General features: G+C 27.9%; 1 protein-coding gene across 6 annotated transcripts; it reads left to right on the top strand.

Annotated features, from left to right (window-relative positions):
* Positions 1–770: 770 nt before the first annotated feature.
* Positions 771–23260, top strand: LOC136968203 (glutamine--fructose-6-phosphate aminotransferase [isomerizing] 2-like). Of its 6 annotated transcripts, none has more exons than XM_067262178.1 (21): positions 771–935; positions 5788–5895; positions 6006–6095; positions 6237–6362; positions 6451–6509; positions 6611–6739; positions 7797–7858; positions 7946–8025; positions 8582–8605; positions 14816–14839; positions 15834–15975; positions 16090–16160; positions 16232–16324; positions 16415–16608; positions 17537–17657; positions 17747–17904; positions 17974–18088; positions 19670–19797; positions 19868–20020; positions 20090–20266; positions 20337–23260. In XM_067262178.1, exons 1-21 carry the CDS (start codon positions 929–931, stop codon positions 20379–20381), a joined length of 2106 nt encoding a protein of 701 aa, XP_067118279.1. In that variant the 5' UTR covers positions 771–928; the 3' UTR covers positions 20382–23260. The 6 variants fall into 6 exon arrangements, with proteins under 6 accessions (XP_067118279.1, XP_067118278.1, XP_067118281.1 ...); XM_067262177.1 differs by having other exon boundaries at positions 15831–15975; XM_067262180.1 differs by lacking the exon at positions 14816–14839.
* Positions 23261–23709: the final 449 nt, after the last annotated feature.

Here is a 23709-nt window from a genome sequence, read left to right as displayed (position 1 = left end):
GTATAATAATATATATTACATATAAAATTTAATTATAATATATAATTAATGCTCTATCATAGACATTATATTACAATATAACAATTGTACTTTATTATATATGACACATATAAGTTAGATAACGCGAAAAGTGTAATGCTTCATAAAAAAGTCTCATATTTTTTTAATATTAACACAGGTGTTATATATGTTATGCGTTTTAAAAATATAATTACTGTGACAACTCTATTGCAAATGTTTCAAAATACGAGCATATAACACGTGACACATAAGTTAAACACAGCATATACATAAGACTTGTATAAAATATTAAATATATATATAGGCCTATATATTTTACAACACAAATGCTACATATACTACACATGTACTATGTGTTTGTGTTGTGTCACATATATTTCTTTAAAAATATATAATTGTTAAACATACTGTATATGTAACAATTATGTATTTAATTATAAGTAAATAAATAAATATATGTATTATAAGTATAATTTGTGTTAGAATGTACAGTACTTAACACGTGACATTTGTGTTAAATACTACGTACGTTTAAAAATATATATTACACATTAATAAATAAATAACATTATAACTGATATTAAATATAATTTTTACTTGTATTTTTTAATAAAATAAATTGATATAACAATTAATTATTTTAACGTATATATAAACGAAATATATAATTTTTTAAAATTGATACGTAACACGGTACGACCAATAATACGTTCGAATGCGTGTGACGTAAACCACGCCTTCTACACATGTTTAGACGTCACATGGGAAGCCACGTTGGATGACAATTTTCTAGAAAAACAGGTTTAATAGATTTGTATTTAAATCCAAAGGTTCACCGTTCTTCTACTGAGAATTCTACGAGTTTTACTAAACCACAAATCGTGTGCAAGAGTATCATTTTTTAAAGATGTGCGGTGAGTAATTTAATTAGTTACATTTAAATGTACTAGTCTAAAATGAGTAATATGCATACATTTACATCATATTTTTCTTAAACATTTTTATATTTATAAGCTATATTTGTTGTTAGGGAAAGAATGTACAACCCATAAATGTACCTCTTTACCTGAATTTCTTGTTAAAAATAACAATAAATAATTCAATGTGCTCATTCTTAAATAACAATTTCTTCATTTAAAACTCTTATACATTTAGCTTCATTGATATATTACAGTTAAAAAAATGGAATGTAAGCTTAAGTTTTATTTGTTTAAACATTAATTTCTTATTGATAAATTTATATTTTTATTACATTCAACATTAATGTGTTATTGCTATCATAAAACATCTCTTTAATACATTTTTTTAATACAAAAAGTGATAAATAAACTAGTTTTTTGTTGTTTTTTAATTAATTTGTTAATAAACATTAAGTATAATTGATGCATTAAGAGATGCACATTTATGGAGGATTTTTGATCCGCGTATCCGTCTGAGATTCGGCTTTAAAATCTCGTAAAAAGTGCGAAATTATTCTTATCCCCTTTTCTCCTTTCAAAAGTGTATGTAACTAATGTCAATAACGTTTCGTATTTATGTTTTTGATAAGTTTTATCTCGCGACGGACTTATTAATAATACTTATCTTACCTAATATATCACAAAAATATGTCAATTCGTATATCTATTTTATAAATGCTGATTTATATCCGAGCAAATATTTTCAATATATTCAAATTCCTTGTGAAAATTTTAACTTAGCTTTTTTAAATTATGTCTAAAAGAAACTTCTCTTTAATTAAAAATACTTTTTATACGACTCGAATGCTGTTTTTCGAAAATTCAAATATATCAAGATCTATTTATCATTTAATATTTCTGTCGGAATAAATTACGCGTTGAACGCGTAGTTTTGAAGAATGATTCGAGAGAATTACTTTTGCAGCTATTTTATTACGAATAGATCTGATATAGTAGAAGAAAATGATTCGAGAGAATTACTTTTGCAGCTATTTTATTACGAATAGATCTGAGTTCAAAACAAGTTAGCATTTGCCAAATATGCAAGTTGACCTCCATATTTTATATAGTATAGTCATTTGAGTGATAAGGTTAAATTTTCTTATTTCCGATCGATATTATCTTTATAAATATGTATAAAAAAATGTTATAAGTTGCGCATGAGATGATAATATAAAATATCTAGTCTAATGTTTCTCTTCCTTACGTGTGTATGCCTATCTGAAATATTGTACAAGATTTTCCTTGATCTAAACTTTCACGTCGTATCAAATGATCAAATATTTAAGTAATTGTTTTGAATGTTTTAAAATTCTCTTCTATAGTTAAATTGGTAATATTATATACATATAAATTATACCCTTGTAAGATGGAGCTTTTGCTATCATTTCTATAATTTGAATTTTTCTTAATTTACATTGTTGTTTTAGCTAAATTTTAAAAAACAATTTTGACAGGAATGTAGTGAGGGAGAGGCTGATAGGGGCACATGCCTCGGGCACTAAATGAGAAAGGGCACTATGAACTATCTCTACAGATAAAAAACAATTTAAAGTATATTATTATTAAAACATGTACAATAATATGTATATAACCACTGATCCATAATTCATCAGAGCGTCGTTGAATTTAAATGCGGATTTGCGGATAAATGTTATTAATATGTGCAAAATCTTCATCAAAATTTGTTGAAATTTAGTAGAAATTGCATATTTAAAACCATAAAAAGATTTTTTTTTATGAAGACGGAAACCAGAAATGAAATGTGGAGAAAAGCGTTCTTGAAAGTGAAGGATAGATATGAAGAAAAAAATGTTTTTAAAATTGCTTTTTACAACTTATTATACAAAAATGCTCTAAATACAGTTCATTGTCCTTATACAATAAACAGGTATCGTTTCTAACTTTTCTAGAGGAAGAAATAGGTCAGTAAGGGTGGTTGGTATATAATAATCTTGGTAACCTTTAGATATCATGCTTAAATGACTTGTGGTGGTTAATGCAATTTTTTTAAGTTAAAAAACAGGTTTTTGCATCCATATGGGATAAATGTTGAAGTTTGTTTTATGGCATATCATTTCATTATATTAATTTTAGTCAACCTCTTTTTTTCCCTTTTTAAAATGGAATTTAAATGAAGAGATTAACTGTCAAAAACAACTTTTTATACATTCCAGGAAAATATGAAATGTATAAACAAATATTAGACATTATATAAAAGATTCCTTTCCTTTCATAACTATAGTTTAAACCATTTAAATAAAGATTATTTTGTACTTAATAAAATTTATAAATCTTTAATATAATTTACATATTTATTGACATGAAAAATTCATTTTGAAATTGCTTTTATTTGAGGTTTTAACATATAATTGAATGCAATCAATCTATTGTGATATTGTTTTTTCATTTTGTTTTGCTTTATTGAGCAAGTATGTGTATGTATGTATATATATTAAAAGTCATTAATTATATTATTTTCAATGATTTTAATAGTTTTATATTAGTATAAATTGCTCAAGTTACTATTCTGTTATTAGCGAGGTCGAGACCAAAGTTTTAAACGCAAAAACATGTATGTCGGACGTTTGGCGCTGCTTTCCCGTAAGCCTAGAAGTTTGACGATGGTGTTTGGAGTGTCGAGCACGATTCCACCGACTTTCCAAACACTATTATCAAACTTCTAGATGTACAGGAAAGCAGCGCCGAATGTCCGACATACACATTTTTATGTTTAAAACTTCGGACTAAACCTGGCTAATGACACGTAATATGAAATTGTCATTAGGATTCTACAGTTTATAATCAAAATGCATTTAACACAATTTAATTTTTTTATATACAACGAAAATTCACTCGACATATGTAAGCATCATTTCTATTTGACTTTTTAAGTATAATAGATCAGAATTTGTAAAGCTTTTTTATTTGTTCATATTTAAAATATAATTTTAGTATTTAATCAAAACTGTATTCAAGGTATAAAAATTATCCTCTTAAATCTGTCACAATTACCAGGAACCCAAAAAAGTTTTCATTCACAGAAACAACCTTTTATGCTTCTGTAAAAAGTGCAAAACAGTTAAAAATGTCCATTGACAAAATTTAGTATATTAAATTTACTGCTTCTATAATAAAAAGTTTAAAAAAATACATTTTTAATGTCTTTCTCTCTAAAAAGAGACAACTCCAGGGGACATATACATTCATTATACAGGGTTTACTTCACTAATATATATACCCAATAGCAAACTTCAGTAGAAATTTGTATTTTTTTTAATAGTCTTAACAAACAATAAAAATTTTTGTCTTTCCAAATGACAAGACTATAGAAAAAACTTGCCTAGGTTATAATTATTTTTTAAAACCTTTACTACAACTACTAGAAATTCTTGGTTAATGTTGCTTGCCTTGACTGGAATGAATTACTTATCAATCATGAATTATTTAAATTATAACTGAACTCCAACCCTGTTTTGCATACCTGTTAACAGTTTGATGGACATATCTACTTCTAAAAATACACACAAAGAATACGAAAGTTAAAGCTCAAAAGAAGTTTGCATCTTTTACGACATTCGGCAATTGTGGAAAGGTCATTAAAAACATTGGGGTCGACTTTCTATCTGTAACGTTAGACATTATTGATTTACACGAAAATATATTATATGTAAAGTTGAATGTTTATTTTATTTATTTATTTATTTATTTATTTATTACAGATCTTTAAAATTCTGTAAAATCATTTTAAATAGAAAGGTTGAAGTCATCTTGTTGACATTATTGTTTCTTATGTATACACAATGATATCAGCCTTGTAAGAGAGCCTTGTAATATTGTTTTTGTTTATTTGTCTTCAGATGTTTATTTTTTAATATATTCAATCTTTTCTGTTTATAATTTATATCATATTTAAAATATAACTTCAATTCCTTTTCTTAAAGTGAAAAATTTCTACGAAACTTTAATGCTTTCTGGTTATGTGCCTATTGGATTTACATTTTAAAGATCTTCCTAATTGTACTTAAAATACAATTTTTAAATCTCTTAAGAATTTTGTATTTATAAAATGTTAAATTAACATTTTTTTTAAAGCATTTAATGTTAATTTGTCTATTGTTTTACTCTCGGAAGCATTTATTACTAAAGAAAAATAATTAGGTTGATATAGAAATGTGACATACTTCCATCAGATTTACAACATTAAGGTAGTGGGTGCCTCTAAGAATGCAAGCATTCCAAACATGTTAGTGTTGAAATTCACAAAACAGTTTGCATTTTTAAAATTAAGTCTTATGCAACTTCGAAAACAAATAGTTATATTCTCGGAAATATATAAATTATAAAAAAAATATAAAAAATTGTTTTTAAAGTATATATATATAAGTTTTTATTATAACAACTAAAATAACTAATGTTTTTATACAAAAGTTTCCTTTAATTTATAAAATTGTTAATTAATATTTATTAAAAACTTCAACTTTTTATTGTTAAAACTATATTTGAATTAAAATTACTATAAACTTTAATTCAAAATATTTTTTCCTTTTTCTTTAAAGTTATCTTTATCCTATCATTTATCTCGCTTGTCGGATTATGCAAATCATAATGCAGTTATTTTGTAGGCGAAATGCGCATAATATGCTAATAACAAATTGTTAAGAGACTGTTAGAAGCAGGACGTCAATCTATGTTCCGTGCGTCTGACCATCAATCTTGTTAAAATTATTTTTTACAAATTTCTTAAATTTTAGACGAATAAAGAACTTGTATAGAATTTAAAAAAAAAATTTATTCTTCTTTGTAGGAATATTTGCATATTTGAACTATTTGCAACCCAGAACACGTAGAGAAATTTTGGAATATCTCATTAAAGGTCTGCAGAGGTTGGAGTATCGTGGTTATGATTCGGCAGGTAATAACAATATTTTTTATTAACAATAAGATCAGATATATATATTTTTAAAATTTTTTTTATTACTTTTTAAAACAAGAAATAAATTTTAAAAAAATATCTATTGACAGGTATTGCTGTAGATGGAAATGCCAATGGTTCAGTTTTGTCTATCATTCGAAGAAGTGGAAAAGTAAAGATGTTGGAAGATCAGATATGGAGTTTGTATTTTTTTTTTATTTTTAAATCATTAAACTTGTAAAGAGTTTGTATTGCTTTTTAGTTCAAGATTTTAAATCTAATTATAGTAAATGATGTTTTTTATTAATTTAAACATTTTATTTTCGTACCTATTTTGATAGATAATGAGGATCTCGATTTTGATCAGGAATATACGGTTCACGTCGGAATTGCTCACACGCGATGGGCCACGCACGGAGCTCCGAGTATTCCCAACAGTCATCCTCAGAGATCGGACGTGAATAATGGTATCATAAATAATTTTATTCTTCTTATAAGTGTGAAAATAATATTATACCAGTAGACGAGAAATTTAATCCTTATATTTTTCTTCAGAATTTGTTGTGGTTCATAATGGAATTGTTACCAATTACAAAGATATTAAACAACTTTTGGTAAGACTTTTTTCTTTATATTTATGTTAAGTAATCAAAAAAAATTTCGGAATTTTGATTTACAATTAAAAATATATTTATTTTCTTTTTGGTTCTTTCAGCTGAAGAGAGGATTTGAATTTGAATCCGATACTGATACCGAAGTAATTGCCAAATTAGTTAAACTAATTCACGACGATCATCCTGATTTATCTTTCAGAGAATTAGTTGAACAAGTCATTCAACAATTGGTATGTTTTAATAGAATCATTATAAATGATATTTCAATTTTTAACATACTTGAATATTCCTTTTATACATTTGGGACATTGATGATTAAGATGATTAAAATTTCTCTTCCTGTTACAAGAAACTATAAATTCAGACACCATCTTTAACACTCCTTACAATAATTTTAAGTTTCAAAATATGCCTGAAAATAAATGAGATGATAATTTAAGACCAAATTTTAACAACTTTCTTTTCTTAGCATTATTAATTCCACTTCCACATCTATTTCATTCAGCAGCGCCGCTAGCTGTTTGAGCTCTCGTGTGCAATACCGATTTATGCAGCCTCTGGACGTGCCGCCCACGTGCGGTGCACGCTTTGAACGCTCGCTTACAGCCGGCCCGATTTCGTTATATCAAGTATGATTTGAAATTGAGTAAAATTTCAATTGCTTTGTTCTCTGCTATACAATTTCTTCTATCTTTTCTTTTTTTTTCTTCTTCCATTGATAACAAATCAAGAAATCATTGAAAAGAACAGTTCTTTTTTTTAAAAGCTGAATGACTTCTTCATTTCAATGTTTTGGAACATAGCCAAAAATCAACATTCCAACAATTTGTAACTGTAAATTATAACTCAGGTGTATAATTGAGATTTATTCTGTAGTAGTATTAACATTTAATGACAGCAGATTTATTTTTTTATACATGTACTGATCTTTTTCTTACTTTATCTATACCAGAGTATTTTTAATTTTTTTTAACTTTTTAATTAATGAATATATCTATGTGTTTCGTGCGTTTAAGTCTGGTGCCATGTATCTTCGATTCAGTCATACTAAAATCTGGCATCTGATTTGTACAAATTTCTGTATTCGAAGCAGAATTTTATTTTTGAAATGCGATGAATGAGTAACGATACTTAAATAGCCATTTTATTGAATTGATAACTTAAATATATATTCATATTCCACCTATTTGAGTTAAAGTATGTGAAAATGCCATTTTAACGAAACATTTTAATCAAATTACCTATGTAAATGATTATCCTAAATTTAATAAAAAATTTATATTACAGGAAGGTGCTTTTGCTCTTGTGTTCAAAAGCAGAAAATATCCAGGACAATGTGTGGCTACTCGGTAAAGAATTTTTACATAAAAACAAATATTCGGAAAAATTAGCATTTTACTTTTAATGAATTTTAATATTTTAACAATATAATTTAGGAGAGGAAGCCCTCTTCTTGTTGGTATAAAAAGTAAAACACATTTATCAACTGATTACATTCCTGTATTCTACAGTAAGGGTAAGAATTTTCCAGAATATTATAAATGGAATTCTAAAAAAAAAAAAAAATTATTTTTTATATAATAATTTTGAACTACTAAACTCACTAAGCAATAATATATTTGCTCGAATATTAATAAATATGTGGTTGTGGTGGCAGGTTTTTGTCATTTATGCAAAACTCCTCTGCACTCTTCTGCATTCTCCAGACATTCGGTGTAGGTTTTGTTCTGTTGGAATAAATCTTTCTCTTCAATTTTCTATAAAATCAATAAAAATTTATATGTATATTTGTTTTATTTTCATGTATTAACTCTACATCCATTTTTCTTTCTTATTTCTTTTGGGGGATCTCTTTTTCTTTGCTTCGTGAAGAATTTCTGCTCTCATTGCTTTGCTAAGGGTTCCATGTCTCCGGTTATTAACAGAATAAAAGTTAATTTTTTTTTTTTGTTATATTTATATATTTTGGTCTAGATGGTTTGGTTTATTCATTTCTAATCTGTCACTCTTTTTGTCTATTTTCTGCATGATCTTCCCTTATTTGACTTTTTGACAATTTGACTACTGTACAGATGCAGACAACAAGCAGAATTCAGGTACACATTTCTTCTATTTTTTTTAATTATTTTTTAAATATTTTTTTTTTGTTCTTATTATCTTACTTTAATTTTAATTTTTAGTTTGATTTTCATTTAGCAATTAATAGAAAATATGTATTTAGTGTTTAACAAATTACCCGAATTCTTAACAAATGCAGAATTGATCATATGGTTATTGAAATATAAATGTTTTGAAAAGATTATGAGAAGTTGAATTGAATTTATTAATTATGCTTGTTGAATTGTCTAATAAATGGAATAGAACAATAATAAGTGTGCTGATTTTCATCGTTATGATGCGCGGGAATTCATATTTTCAGTTTTAGCATAAATATTGCCACTTTAGTTCAAATAATGATTGAATATTATGCAAATTGTCTAAGAAATCTGGAGACATAGAACAAAATTTGTTTTCAAACAATATATAGCATATGTTATAGTATTTAAAATGTCTACTTGTACTAATGAACATAAACAAACATGGTATTATATTGTGCAAAATGCTGAAGAAAAATATATTTTAAAAGAATAGGCTCAACATATGCTGTATATTGTTTGAAAATTCATTTTTATTCTGTGATTTCAGACTTTTTAGATCTTCTTATATATCAAAAACTGAATTTTGCTGTATTAGTGTATTGAATTATTAACCCTGTCATTGGCTCCTCAAGTTTGCAATGGTAAATTTAAATTAATATAATGGTTACATTTAAACACGCACGTATTCCATAGAGCAAGGGTGGACAACCCGTGGTTCTCGTTAGCATTTTGTGCAGCCTGCATCACACAATATTTCAAAAAATATATAAAATAAAGTAAAACAAAAATTTAAAATGCCGACATCGAGCTGTCTATAGTCATAGTAAATACCAAAAACATGTTTTTTACATGTCCCGTAGTTTAACTCAATTTCACTCGACACTTTGTGTAGAGCTGTAAAGTTTTTTAAAAATGTTTTCTAGCGCTTTAGTTTTTTGGTTTCTTTGCAAATTATATACTATTAACCTAGATCTATTATACTATTTCTTAGCTGAGAAAACAAAATACAGATTTTTATAGTGACTTTTTCAGTTAATATAGAAAATGTACCAAATGAACTTCAATTGGAGATAGACCTGCAAAGTAATTTTGATTTGAAAGACACTTTCAAAGAAAAAATTTGATTGATAAAAGTTTCATAAAAGTCTAAGAATATCAATTTCCTAACTTAAGGAAGTATGCAACAAAAATTCTATTGTTATTTTCTACAAGTTGTGAATGTGAACAGCTTTTTTCCACAAATGAACTTAGTAAAAAGTAAAACAAGAAATCAGCTAACCGGCTCTCCTCTCAAAAATAATTTAAAACTAGCATGAACTAATATTCCGCCAAATATTTTGGATTTATTACGTTAGTATCAGTTCCAGAAATCACGTCATATATAACTCTAAATTAACACAGATATACTTAAACAAATAATTCTGATTTACCTGCATTTTATTTTTCTTGTGTGTGGTCCGTGTCAGTTTGAAAGTTTTAATTGTGGCCCTTATGTAGAAAAAGGTTGTCCATCCCAGCCATAGAGAATTATGTAGAGTTTCTCTTTTCAAATGTAATTTGAATGAAAAACTAATCAATTTGTCCTTATTTTAAAAATTATTTTAAAGTATGATACATCTTGTAGTATAGAAAATACTATATAGCATGTTTGTGTGATTAGTCACATGTAACTTACAGTAAAAGTTGTTTTTTCCTACTTACATCTGATAAAAACTTCAATGAGTTTATTATATATTTCTCTGTATAACATTATGCTTTTAAATTATTATTTATTAAAATTATAATATATAACTAATTCAGATTAAGTGACCATAATTCATTATAATGTAGAGAAGATAACAAGCTAAACCATTCAAATAATAAATATAACATGAATATTTAGAGAAGAATCTTTTCTTTTAAGTTTGCAAACTATAGGTCATTCTAGTGTAAGGTATATCTAGTTAACAAGTAGTTAAGCGAGCAAGTCAATGACATGAAATTGATTGTCATTAACTTGTTTACTGAGTTGCTTATCGTCTAGACGCGCATCCTAAAATTCTAGTTGTTCAAATTAATCTTTAAAAAATAACGTTAAATTGCTTCTATTTATAATTATGAAAACAGTTTTAATAGTTTTACTAGCTTAATTCTTTTATTGAATATTTTAAGCTTATTGAAATGTGTGGATTTTAACTGTGATGGGCATAATTTAAGTATAATCAAAATGAGAAAATTCTATTCATAGATGCTTGAAAGTGAAATCTGTTAACCTTTTTTATTCACTATTTATTATCTTTATTGTCAAAATGTATTCATAAATATCAAAATACTGGTAACTTCAACACTGGTAAATGAGTTTTCTATCAGTCATAGCAATAAAGTGCACGTATTTTTTTTAACAGAAATCATAGAATAAAAATTTCTAATTAATGTATAAGTTTCTGCAACTTATACAATAACATAATGTATATGTTATGGAAACCAAATGTTTATTTTCAAAGATTTAAATTCAGAAAATCTGTTTTGATATTATAGCAATCAAAGCACTGGAAAATATTTTAATCCACAAACAGTTATTCTATTTCAGGCATGGGTATCTTTACTGTAAGAGATCATAAAACACATTTCGATGCGAGATCGTGCCAAAAAACTCTGGATTTTATGAAAATTGTACATTACACATACTATACGGATCATAGAGAAAGTCAGAGGTCTGCAGGTTGCCCATACCTATTTTACTCTAGAACATTTCTTTGGAAATATTCAACGTTTCCAAATAAGAAATGTTTCCAAAGATGAGCATAAGCATAATAGAGATAGGGAATAAATATCAATACTACTTTGAGATATTGTTGTAAATTATTCCTATTTCAGCAAGAGACAACTGCTCCAACCGTGTACTAACTACAGATGAACTGTGCTTGAAAGCATTAGAAAAATGTTTCTTCTTAAATGTGCTTTCATTCTTAATTCTGAACAAAGTTTATACTAAATTTCCAAGTGAAGAAAGACATGTTTAAAAGCTACAGAAACAAGCAATTTTCCACATAAGAGCGTGCTTGTATTTGCAAGAAAATGCAATAAGTTTGTAGAGCGTACGAGCTAATATTGTAGCATCTGCAGCTACTCACTCACTAAATTCATAATAATCCTCATAATATATATTTTATTTATTTCAGTTTGATTTTAATGGTTATTGAAATAGAAATACAAAATTATACAAAAGTTATTCTTAAAAAATCAGTTATTTCTGAATATTTAAATATTAATTATTATTCCAAAATTTTCATACATTTTCATCAGCATTTTACTCTGCTATGTTATTCCATAGTGGATTTTAATAATTCATGACTATTTTTCTAGGAACCTATTTATAAATAATTTATAAGTTAACTTTCAAACACTGAACATACTGCTTTTTAGCCACTATCTTATCTTTACTATCATTTATCTATATTAAGAGCTTCTCTAATCCTGCTTTTATTACAACTACTCAAAATAATGGAATTCAGTTTGTATTTTATAAAGTTCAACCTATTGAAAGTCCAAAACAATCCCTTGATTTAAATTTAAACCATCTAAGTCTTCTTTTAATGAAGTTTTATATTACTAAATTAATTTAATTGTTCAGAGAAACAATTGTAGAACATATTTTTCAAGCTTATACAGTTTATAAGTCTCATTGCAAACTTCTACGAGTACCGTTTTATATATAATTTTTTACATTAAACCTGACATCAATTTACTACGGACAGATCTTAACTTTACTAGTATATCTATTAGCGTCCTTGATCTCATTCCGGCAGACTCTCGCCAGACTGGATGTTAGAATCCCGGTTTTGTCATATTTTAATTGAATCGCACAAATCCTGTTTTATTTTTACATATGGCCCCATTTATATTTAACTTATAAGTTAATTTGTCAGTTTTAATAATAGATATTCAGTAGTTTTTATTTAAAAACAAATCTTAAACATTTTTCCTATAGCATTACTTTATGAAAAGAAAACGCAGCTGTTAAAAACTTCTCTAATCAATTCAAAAACTTAACTCTTTACTGTTTTTACTTTTTAATACTATTTTTATTTTTCATGTTTTCTTGTAACTTGTCCATGTCAGGATGACTTAAAGATTTAAGTATTACATTCTGACTGTAATGCTTTCTTAGAAACGTTAATTCGAATATTTAAAATTACATTTTTGAATTTAAATACTGCAAATCTTTATTCTAAGAAACAAGATTTATACGATCAGGCTACAAAATTACGATAAGCATTATTTATTTTCTATTGTCAAAATTGTAACGAACAGTGATTGACTCGATCACTCATTGGTGTTCAGTGTCATCTTTATCCTTGTGCAGCCTTATAAACGTAACTTGTATAAAGTTCTAAAATTCAAATAAATGTTAACTGTAAATATTCTATAGAGAAGCTTTATTCGTTTTGTTTTATTATCTATAATAAGATCAACTTTTGAGTCGGCATTAAATCGGCATTGAATTTATCCCAAAGAAATCCTGTTGTTGATTATCAGAATCCGTTATTGATTACTTTATTGTTATTTTTGCTTGAATTTTGCAAAATTCTTGTCCACGATGATGATTAAAAATAAGAAAGTGTAAAGTTTTTAAAGAAAAATGGCAGTCGTGGGTTAGAGTTGTGCTTTGGATATATAAAATATATAGTCAGATCGTGTTCTTGCATATAAATTTCAACTTGTTTTAAATACAAAATTGCCAATGTATATGCATATATTGTAGAATGGATTCTGGTTCTGGAAGATGAAAATATGAATATTTTTTTTTATAAATTTGAAAAGAATTTTTTAAAAATTTCATAAATGATTATGAATTAGCATTTTGTTTAGGAATACAGTTTAGATCTTTTATGTTGCACAATGCTCTTTGGATAATGATGATACTGGAAATTTCAATTTTTCTATAAAATTTTATCACAACTTTTAATAAATGTAATATTAGAAAGTATACTATTTTCTCTTGATTATCTATCTTTAATACTTCTACTACTAACAGATACATGTCCTAGACTAAAGACCAGTTTATCAGACAGCAAAACAAAGATGACAAAGAGCATCAGTGATGGTCAAATTATTTCTGTTGATTTTTAAGGTCTTGAGATATTAAGGTTGTATGAGAATTAATTTAAGGTCACAGGTTATTTAGCTTTATATGAAATACAAGTGCATAGTGCATATAAACTGGAAAGTGCAAATACACAGTACAAAATACATCGATAATATTCGTCTCATAATTTTCTAGAAAATTGATATTAGCGGCTTTAGATCTATCTAAGTTCTCGGATTATTTTCTGCTAAACATTAACAATATACAAATATTCGAGGTTAGCTTATAAACGAACATGAAATTACAAGTTAGAAATCAACATGATGATTATTTAAACTGAATTATTAATAGAAAACAGTAAAGAGTTAATATTTCTTTTCCAATATGATTAAATTCTTAAGATTTTAAATTAATTTATGGTTTATTTTAACATTAACTTTGATCTAACATATGTTTTTTGTCAGTTAGTATTGTTTTTATTTCTTTATGTGTCTATATTGTATATTAATTCTTCAAACTTGTTTCAGATAAATAAAAGCTACTTGCCTGCGACTAGTAGAATATTCTTTATTGACAACTCTTATGGACAACAAATACACTTAGAATTATCTGAAAGCTGTAAAGATAACCAATTGTGCGTTTATGTAAATGATACATTTGATCTAAAAACAGTATGAATTAAACTTAAGTTAACCAAAGATTATGCTGTATATTGAAAACTATTTTTCTAAGTCTTGCATTAGATTTGTACAAAAACTGGAAATTTTATACTAAAAATCTTATAAGTTCTAACACGAACGACAAAGTGTAAAACCGTCGTCGTTCGTTTCGAATTTATACACTCGATAAAGAATATTTTACGGATCGGAGGCAGGCGGTCGATCCTGTACGTTAACTTTGCTGTTTATTGTCTATCTAATTTACTTAATTCTCTATATCTTCACTTTTTAATCTGTGGTCTGTCATTGTAGCAAACTACACTATTAGTAGTTTAAGTTTATCTTAGTTGAAAAGGAAGTTTCCTGTATGTGATGTCTTTGCACAAATAGTGTAATGCATGCTGACCTCTTATGCAATTTCTTGCATGTTTCTCTCTTCAGCTGTTGAGACCAAGAAAGAAGAAGGTATATCTTTTTCTATCATTAAATTAAACGACTTACATTTTTATATAAGCAAGATATTTTAACAATATTAAAGATTTTAATGTTTTTTGAAAGAATTTAAATTTAAAAAAGTACAATTTGTGTCGGCAACATAAGTCTCTAATATTCTGTTATTTATTAATGTTTCTTGTTGTTGTTGTTGTTGTTATTTACTATGTTTATAACAATTTAATGAATAAAAATTTTAAATTAGCTCTTAATTATATTTACTTAAAAAATTTCTTGGAATTTCTCTTAAATAAAATTAAATTACTAATTGTTCTTAATCATAAATAATGAACTAAAAGCTTGTTTAACATATTTTTTGTGTGTATTAAACTAAAAAATTAAACTTTTTTTTTTTTTTTACCAAAAATGTGAGAAGTTTATACATTAAATTTAGAAAATTCTTAATGATGATAGAGGGAAAGATCAAAGTTTATTATTAAATTTCGAATGGATAAGATCCTGGAGAATATCTAAAATAAAAGATCGTTACAACGGCATATTTAATTTTATATGCCAAATTTTTGCAATTATGAATATTAAAATCACTTAAGTCGAATTGTCTACAATGAAAATAAAGAGAGAAATGGTATTCAGGTCAAGGTTTGACCATGATTTGGAGGCGATACTCGTCTGAAAAGTTATGCCCTGACCTCGTTTCTTTCCAGTATTTCTACACAATTAAAAATGTAAAAAAAAAAAAATTATGAATGTCACTTCCTCCATTATAGTAAATGTCAAATGGCTTTTTTTTTTTTCCTTCTTAATTTTAAATTTAAATATTTAAAACTAAAAATCTAAACTAAAATTTTAATCTTTCTCTAAATATGAAATTCAAAAAATAAAATCGCAAATACAGCTGTCAAAAGCAAGTTAAAGAATTAAAAGATTTTATTAAAAAACAAGAATAAATACCACGAAATGTCTCGACTTTTTTAGTTTAAAATTTATCAAATTGTGTTTGTAGCAGCCGATCTTCGTTTCGGACAGAATGCCATCCTGTCGTCTACTGCGACCAAAGCCGGAGGAATTCAGCGATCCGACTCGACGACAGAATTTCACCCCATCGGAGAAGATAGCGAAGTAGAGTATTTTTTTGCCTCTGATGCCAGGTAAGATGACTTTCGGGCGATAAGTTTAATTCCTGCTTTGTAAAAGTGGTTATCGTCGTCGTAAACCTGTTTCTTAATCATAAGGGTGTCTACTCATTTTAAAATTCATTTCAGTGCCATAATCGAGCATACTAATAGAGTGATATTTCTGGAAGACGACGATGTAGCCGCAGTCTCCGAAGGAGGTAAGGGTCGCTACCGGTTTATAAATACAAGTTTTTAAATTAAAAGACTTAGCGCAAATCCTTAATTTTAGACTTGACAATTCATCGTCTTAAACGTACTTTGGATGAATCAACTGCAAGAGAGATAATCACATTAAAAATGGAGATACAACAAATCATGAAAGGTAATTATTATTATTATTATTATTTTTGTATAATGAAAGTAGTTTTGTCATTTGAAAGTATTTTTCAAAAAATTTTGTTTTTGTTTTTAGGAAATTTTAGTTCTTTTATGCAGAAAGAAATATTTGAACAGCCAGAATCGGTGATCAACACCATGAGAGGAAGAGTTAATTTTGACTCAAATGTGGTTGTGTTGGGAGGAATAAAGGATTACATTCCTGAAATTAAGAGATGCCGAAGATTGTTGCTGATTGGTTGTGGTACTAGCTATCATAGTGCTATTGCGGTAAGAATAATATATGTTCTAAATTAGATAAGACAATTAGCCAATTTATTAGGTTTAAAAATTTCATCCAACAAATTGACTGTCTTGTTTCTTTATTGGTGTATGCCATCACTATTTTACAATTTAAATATTTACGTTTATGTTATTTAGTGGAAAATAAAAAATAAATGTTGTTATATCCTGAAATTGAATATCATAATTTAATTTTTAATAAGACAAATTTTAGTTAAGATTTGTGAAAAATAGTCACCTGAAAAAATCATATGATTCAAACAAAGCAACAAATTTTAGTTCAGAAATTTAACACATTGGACAAAGTAAACTGTTCTTTGTGGTTTTTTTCCTTCCTCAGAATATAAAATAAGATGATTTGATGCATTCCTTTTTTTCTACCTAATCCATAAGGATGAGTTATCTCCATCTTCCTTTAATCTCAAAGTTATCTCCTCCTTCTCATCCCTTAACTTGCATCCCATTTCTCTGTAATCCAGTGTGTTGCTGGACTTTTTCACTTAGTCCCCCCCATCTAAATTCTTCGTACATTTCTAAAATCCACAATTTCCTCAACAACAATTAATTATTGTCTTATTTTGTCATACTTTCTATGCTATCCTCCAACTAATGGCTAAATATATTAATAATTTATAAGACAATTTGGCACTGGAGCTATCTCTTGATAAATTTAATAATTATAATTCTCAGACCTACTGAATATGCATATAAAATTTGGTGAAAATCGGTAAAGCCGTTTCAGAGGAGTACGGTAACAAAAATTGTGACACGACAATTTTATATATAAGATTTAACTAGCCACGTTACAGCCCAATATTTAGGCAATCGTTTGGCATTGAGTTATTTAACTTATAAATTTAAAATATATTACAATGGTAGACCATGTGACATTTTTAATTATTCTTTCTAAATACAGACAAGACAGATCTTGGAAGAACTGACAGAATTACCCGTAATGGTTGAATTAGCCAGTGACTTTCTGGATCGTAACACACCCATATTTAGAGATGACGTTTGTTTCTTTATATCTCAATCTGGTAATCTTCGAGTTTAAATTTCATTATTTTTAATTCAAGTTTAATTATTCACATAAAAAAGACTTTTAAAATAATAATCGATGTTTTAGGAGAGACTGCCGACACATTAATGGCCTTAAGATATTGTAAACAGAGGGGAGCCTTGATTGTCGGCATAACAAACACCGTCGGTAGCAGCATCTGTCGCGAGAGCCACTGTGGAGTTCATATCAATGCAGGACCAGAAATTGGAGTCGCCAGCACTAAAGTAAGTAAAATTTTTATTATTTATGTTATAATATATGAGAAAATAGTAAAATTTTTACATTTTAAACAGGCCTATACAAGTCAGTTTATATCATTGGTAATGTTTTCTTTGGTCATGTGTGAAGATAGAATATCTATGCATCCCAGAAGGGCAGAAATTATTCAGGGATTGAAAAAGTTGCCAGGTAATATGCTGCTTGTTTTAATAAACAATTATGGCAAATATTATAGAAAAAATGGACACTTTCTTTTGTTTTTCAAAAGTATTCAAATTTCTAAATTTTATTTTAAAAAAAGAGAACAAATTTCTACTTCTAAACAATAACTCCTTGCTATTCAATCACAAAATACTTGCTTAGTTGAGGGAAACTTTAAATTTTAGAATGAAAATTTTGCATTCTAACCATATCATATTAGTTCATGAATTGTAAGAGAAATTTTTATTGATTAGTTTTAAATATTTAGAAATTTGAGTGCTTTTGAACATTTATGGTTTCTTTCAGGAACCTTATTGTTATTCTTTTAGAGGACTGATGGTTACTTAACAGAATGCACCCGTAAAAAATTATAAACAATCACAAATCTTAAGAATTCTGCACTTTTGTTAGGCTTGATGTTGTGGAAATTGCAAAATGAATTATAAAAAATTTACTGCTAATTTTTTGCTACGGTTCAAACTGGATTTCATTAAAATAAAACACGACATCATCTTTTTCCAGTAAATTTACTGTTTTTATATGTTAATGTTTTTGGATGTCTTTTAACGCCCATCATCAGGCAACTGAAATATAACAACATAACATAAAACTCCAGAAAGGACAGTCATTCCGAGCATTAAACGTAATGATTTGTGAGTCAGAAAACTTCGAAACATGGAACGTCATATAATTTTAAATACACTTTACATAGATTAGAACAGTGATAACAGTTAAATAGTAACAACTGAAATCACACATGAAAACATATCACAACCTATCAAAATACCTAACATAACTACAATAGTGTAGATAAATATCCAATCGTATTCATCTGTGTAGTGTTTTAGAAGGGATTCTAACCAATCTCATAATGCAACTTCTGAGCAACAAATAGCCCCTCAGCATCCTTGGAATTGATAATCTTTCTATTTTAGATGATCTATATCTCCATCTTTTCTAAGACTTGTAGGTATGTGAGGTCATGGATTAGATGAATAATTTCAGTATCTTTCCAGTTCATATCTATCTGGGTTCTGATACAGAAACTGTTACAGCTGTAATTTCATACCTTTCTCTACTGGGTATTATGCTCTTTAATCCTAACATCCAAAACTTTTGATGTCTCTCACTTCTGTTGCCATTATAGGACAGAAACTTTACAATGGAATCTTACATCAATCTATGTGGAGCTTACAGGATTCTTATCATTCCTTAACATCTGGAACACAGATTTCTTTTTATAACCATGTCTGGAATGTTTTAAAAATGGTATATCTTTAAAACCAGTTTCCTATTGTTAGTGCTTATGAATTGCATTTTCTTACTTAGAACAGCAAACTAATTCCAGTTTTGACTGTTGTTGTCCTGCATAGCTTAATGAAGTGATTCTAGAAATATGGGGATAAAATCAGGTCATACATTGAATAAAACATTATGACTTTGTGTGTTAGTATTATCATTTTTATTGTCATAACTTATCAAGCAGATCGTATATACAATTTATAATTATATAATTAAAATGGCTCAATACATTTTACGTAAACTTATCATCTTTAAAAATGCTTTCAGATCAAATTAAAGAAGTTTTGAAATTGGATGAACAGGTCCACAATCTGGCTCAGGAATTATACCAACAGAAATCTGTGTTAGTAATGGGACGTGGTTATAATCATGCTACATGTTTGGAGGCAGCATTGGTATGTTAATTTCAATTAAATAAAGTATTAATTTGAGGATAAATATTTATTTGTTTTTATTACTGTGCAGAAAATCAAAGAATTAGCTTATTTACATTCTGAAGGAATTTTGGCTGGTGAATTAAAACATGGACCGCTTGCTCTAGTAGATAAAGCTATGCCAGTCATCATGACTGTGACGAGAGATCCGGTTTATCCTAAATGCATGAATGCTCTTCAACAGGTAACTAGGAGTTGCAATTTTAAATAAATTTTAACCCGAATCGGATTTCTTACGACCATTGTGTTTAAGGTTACGGCACGTGACGGAAGACCAATAATTGTTTGCGAGAAAGGTGACATCGAAACTCAGAAACACGCTTTTAGGCATCTAGAAGTTCCTCACACTGTAGACTGTCTTCAAGGTGTCTTAACCGTTATTCCTCTCCAGCTTCTTTCCTATCACATTGCTGTTTTGAGAGGATGCAATGTAAGTTAATTTACTATAGTTATTTTCATTTCTGGATAAAAACTAAGGCATTCTTTTTTCAAATATTTAGGTCGATTGTCCTCGCAATCTTGCCAAATCAGTCACGGTGGAATAAGTGCCAAATACAATTTTTTTAACTAAAGCATTCCATCAAAATGGTTCTTATAGTTAATTGTATTCTTTTATTACATAAACAAGTTCATTGATAACATGTAAAACAAAAAACGGAGTTCAGAAAGTCATCATTTTATTAAAAATAGTGTGTATGGTGTTGCAATTTCATATCAAGGATCTAACATACTTAAAAATTCTACCAGGAACAACTTTATACAAATATCTAAAGTTAGTAATTTTTCAGTTATAACTGGTTATTTATTTCGAAACTTCAGTTATTCTTCAGGAGTTTTCAAATTTAAATCTTGTCAATGTCAAAATAATCAATACAATTTGTAACAACTAACTTCCTGGAGAAATTGATTCCACGCTACCATAAAATGCACAATTTGAATTAATATAAAATAGAGAGGAAGAACAGTTTGAAAATACTGAAAAAGTAGTTTGATTTGATCTCATAAAAAATTATAATTCACTTTTAAAAATAATATGAACTACATTTTTGCACATTTAAATTTAACAGAAATCCTGTAAATGTGTGTTTATAAGAATTTTCTGTATAATTAAATTATGAAAACACACTTGAGCTCTATCCAATATGTGATTTGAAAGTACTTAATTTGATTTGTTCCCCAGCAATATTGGTTAAAATTAAAATCCAAAAGTCTCTATTGTAACCTAATTATGTTGGATATAAGCAAGAGCGATAACGTAACTGATTAAAAAAACTTACAAAAAATTGTTTTAACATGAAGATTTCTTCAATAAACTTTCATCAAGTCAACTAAAAATAAGATTTATAAAGCATTTTCATTATGTTGTGCAGATGTGAATGGTCGTAATAACTGTACAGTTTGCAATAATACATATTAAAAGTGCTGATAACACAGGTATGCAAAAAAAGATTTTTTTTCCAGCTGCATGGGGATATTTTTGCTGAATTATGTGTTTTAAAGATTGGAGATTCTAAAAATGACTTCCGCAACATCCCATCACGTATGTTTTTTCGCAAAAAACTCTTATTTATTACAATGAAGTAAATATATTATATTTTCTTACAACTAATCAAAAAATTGTTTCTGATATTTATACACAATTTTAGGTCTACTCTTTTTTTCTTATGACACCTTTTCTTTTCTTTGATGCTTCTCCGAACTCGTTTCCGATTTCCTTCTCTGGTTTCTCGATCGAGCATCTGACAGTAGTCAGCTAACATATTGACATCCCATTTTCCTTGGTAACATCTCTCGATATCACGGACATCCTGGTGAAATCTTTCACCCTGTTCTTCACTCTAGGCTCCCAAATTTTCAGGAAAATAGTCAATATGGGAGTGTAAGAAATGAACTTTTAAGCTCATCTTGCATCCTTGATCTTCATTCGCTGCCAGCATGCATTGTACAATGGTTTAGTAGTCAGGTTCCTTAGTATTCCCCAAAAACTTTTGCATTGCATTTCCATTATGCAGCAAGACTGCTTTGAGGCTAGTTTTAGACGAATCAATGAATATGTGCCATTCTGATGAATCATATTCTATTTCAATGCACTTCACGAGCCCACGAACATCATTACAATAAACCAAATTTTCCTCTTTGGAGAAAAGCAGTAAATTCTATCTCTCGATGCCTGTACCATGAAAATGAGGTCCCAGATGATAGGTCTTTCAAAAGATGAAGCCAAATTGCTAGGATCAAGGCTAAAAAACAAAAACCTAAGTCTCTTACTAGGTCGTTGAGCTCACTCTGAGAAAAAAGTCGAGGTCCTTCGTCGACAGAAAAATCTGAGCTAGATTCGTCCTGGAAAGCTAATGTGTCTGAGTCCTTTGACTCACTCAGGATGTCATCGAAATTAGAAGGTGGCTGTGGAACTGGTATTTCAGAACCATGGGACACTGGATGAATAGCTGAGTCAAGATTAGGGTAAAATATTTTCTTTTTATTTTTTGTATTAAATTCTTTAACATCTACCGAACAGAAGTAGCAGTCGGTTTTGAGATTTTTCTGTTCAAGCCATATCATAGGAATGCCAAAATGAAATGAGTTTCTCTTACCCTTAAACCACAAATGAAGATCTTCCTCACATCTTCTGCACACCTTATGCGGAGCCCATGCATTGTCTCGATCTTCAAGTTTCAATTTGAAATACGCAAAATGAACTTTCTTCACAAACTCACTTATGTTTCTTTGTTGACTTTTCACTGTGTATTCACCACAAACATAACAGAAGCTGTCGGGAGAAATTACACAACCTAAATTTTACACTAAATACAAACAAAAACTTGAGTGTAACAAAAAAATTTGACGAGATAGAATCTTTTTGGTAATTTTTTTTTCGTTTTTACCAAGTTAATCTATAAGAAAATGTATAAAAATCCTATGCAGTTTTTTACTTGCAGACCTGTGTAATTTGAGCTTGTTTGAAGTGATTTATTTTAAATAGAACTCTTTTGCATAAAACTCATTAATAGAACAATACAGATTTATGTAATTGCATCAAACAATTACATCAGCACTAGATAATTGAATCAAAACTCTGTAAATATCAAAGTTTGGGGTGTTCTCGGACTCAAACTTTTCAAATTTAAAATGGCTATTTATTTAATGAGTCTTCCTATAAATTTGTTCTGCAAATAACATTTCCAATATTTTATAATCCCTCATTTGCAGACCTGTCTTTGTAATGTTTATAAATATAAAAAATCAAAAATTCACTTGATTGTAGAAAATAAATTTCAAAATCTTTTAATGAATATAATTAATTGGCAGCTCTTATTCATTTAGTGTACTCTGGATTCATTCCCAAAAATGATGTAATACAGAAAAAGTAAATTGTTGAGAAAATGTTTTGGTATATGGTTTAAATAAAAATCTGTAAATTGTCTGTGTTGATCTTATTTGTTTATCTTAATTTCTGATAACATATGAAAAATCCTTTATAGTTTTCAAAGAGGTTACTTAGTGATGTGGTGGTGGTTTATGCACACGCATTTAAGGAAAATCATTACAGTTCTCAAATTATGAAGTCAAACAGTTGGGATCATTAAGACTTCAGATTGGAAGCAGACTTGCTCCAACTAGAAAGTTGAAGTGAGAAAGGTGTGTGCAGAAATCATCACAAAAACATATAGAAAAGCAGTTTTGATTGATGAAAAAAGCATGTAAATTGACTACATCATTATAAAATACTTTTGCTTTCACATATGAATATTGTTTACTTTTGATTGGTTTTTTTTTCCTACAAACATCAATCCAGATTTAATAATTTTTTTTTTTGAAAAAGCACATCTTTTTCACACAATATTTCTAATTTGTAGTTGAACATTGTTAACC

Source organism: Centruroides vittatus, unplaced genomic scaffold (assembly GCF_030686945.1).
Source record: "Centruroides vittatus isolate TY-2023 unplaced genomic scaffold, ASM3068694v2 contig_1416, whole genome shotgun sequence".
Taxonomy (NCBI): Eukaryota; Metazoa; Arthropoda; class Arachnida; order Scorpiones; family Buthidae; genus Centruroides; species Centruroides vittatus.
The sequence above is the reverse complement of the archived record's forward strand: the minus strand, read 5'-3'. Positions and strand labels throughout refer to the sequence as shown.

What these genes read in the sequence shown, in the direction of transcription:
- LOC136968203 (XM_067262177.1), top strand. An exon ending in TCGTGGTTATGATTCGGCAG is followed by an intron (nt 5,896 to 6,005) that starts GTAATAACAATA and finishes ATCTATTGACAG; the next exon opens with GTATTGCTGTAGATGGAAAT. An exon ending in TTTTTTGCCTCTGATGCCAG is followed by an intron (nt 15,976 to 16,089) that starts GTAAGATGACTT and finishes AATTCATTTCAG; the next exon opens with TGCCATAATCGAGCATACTA.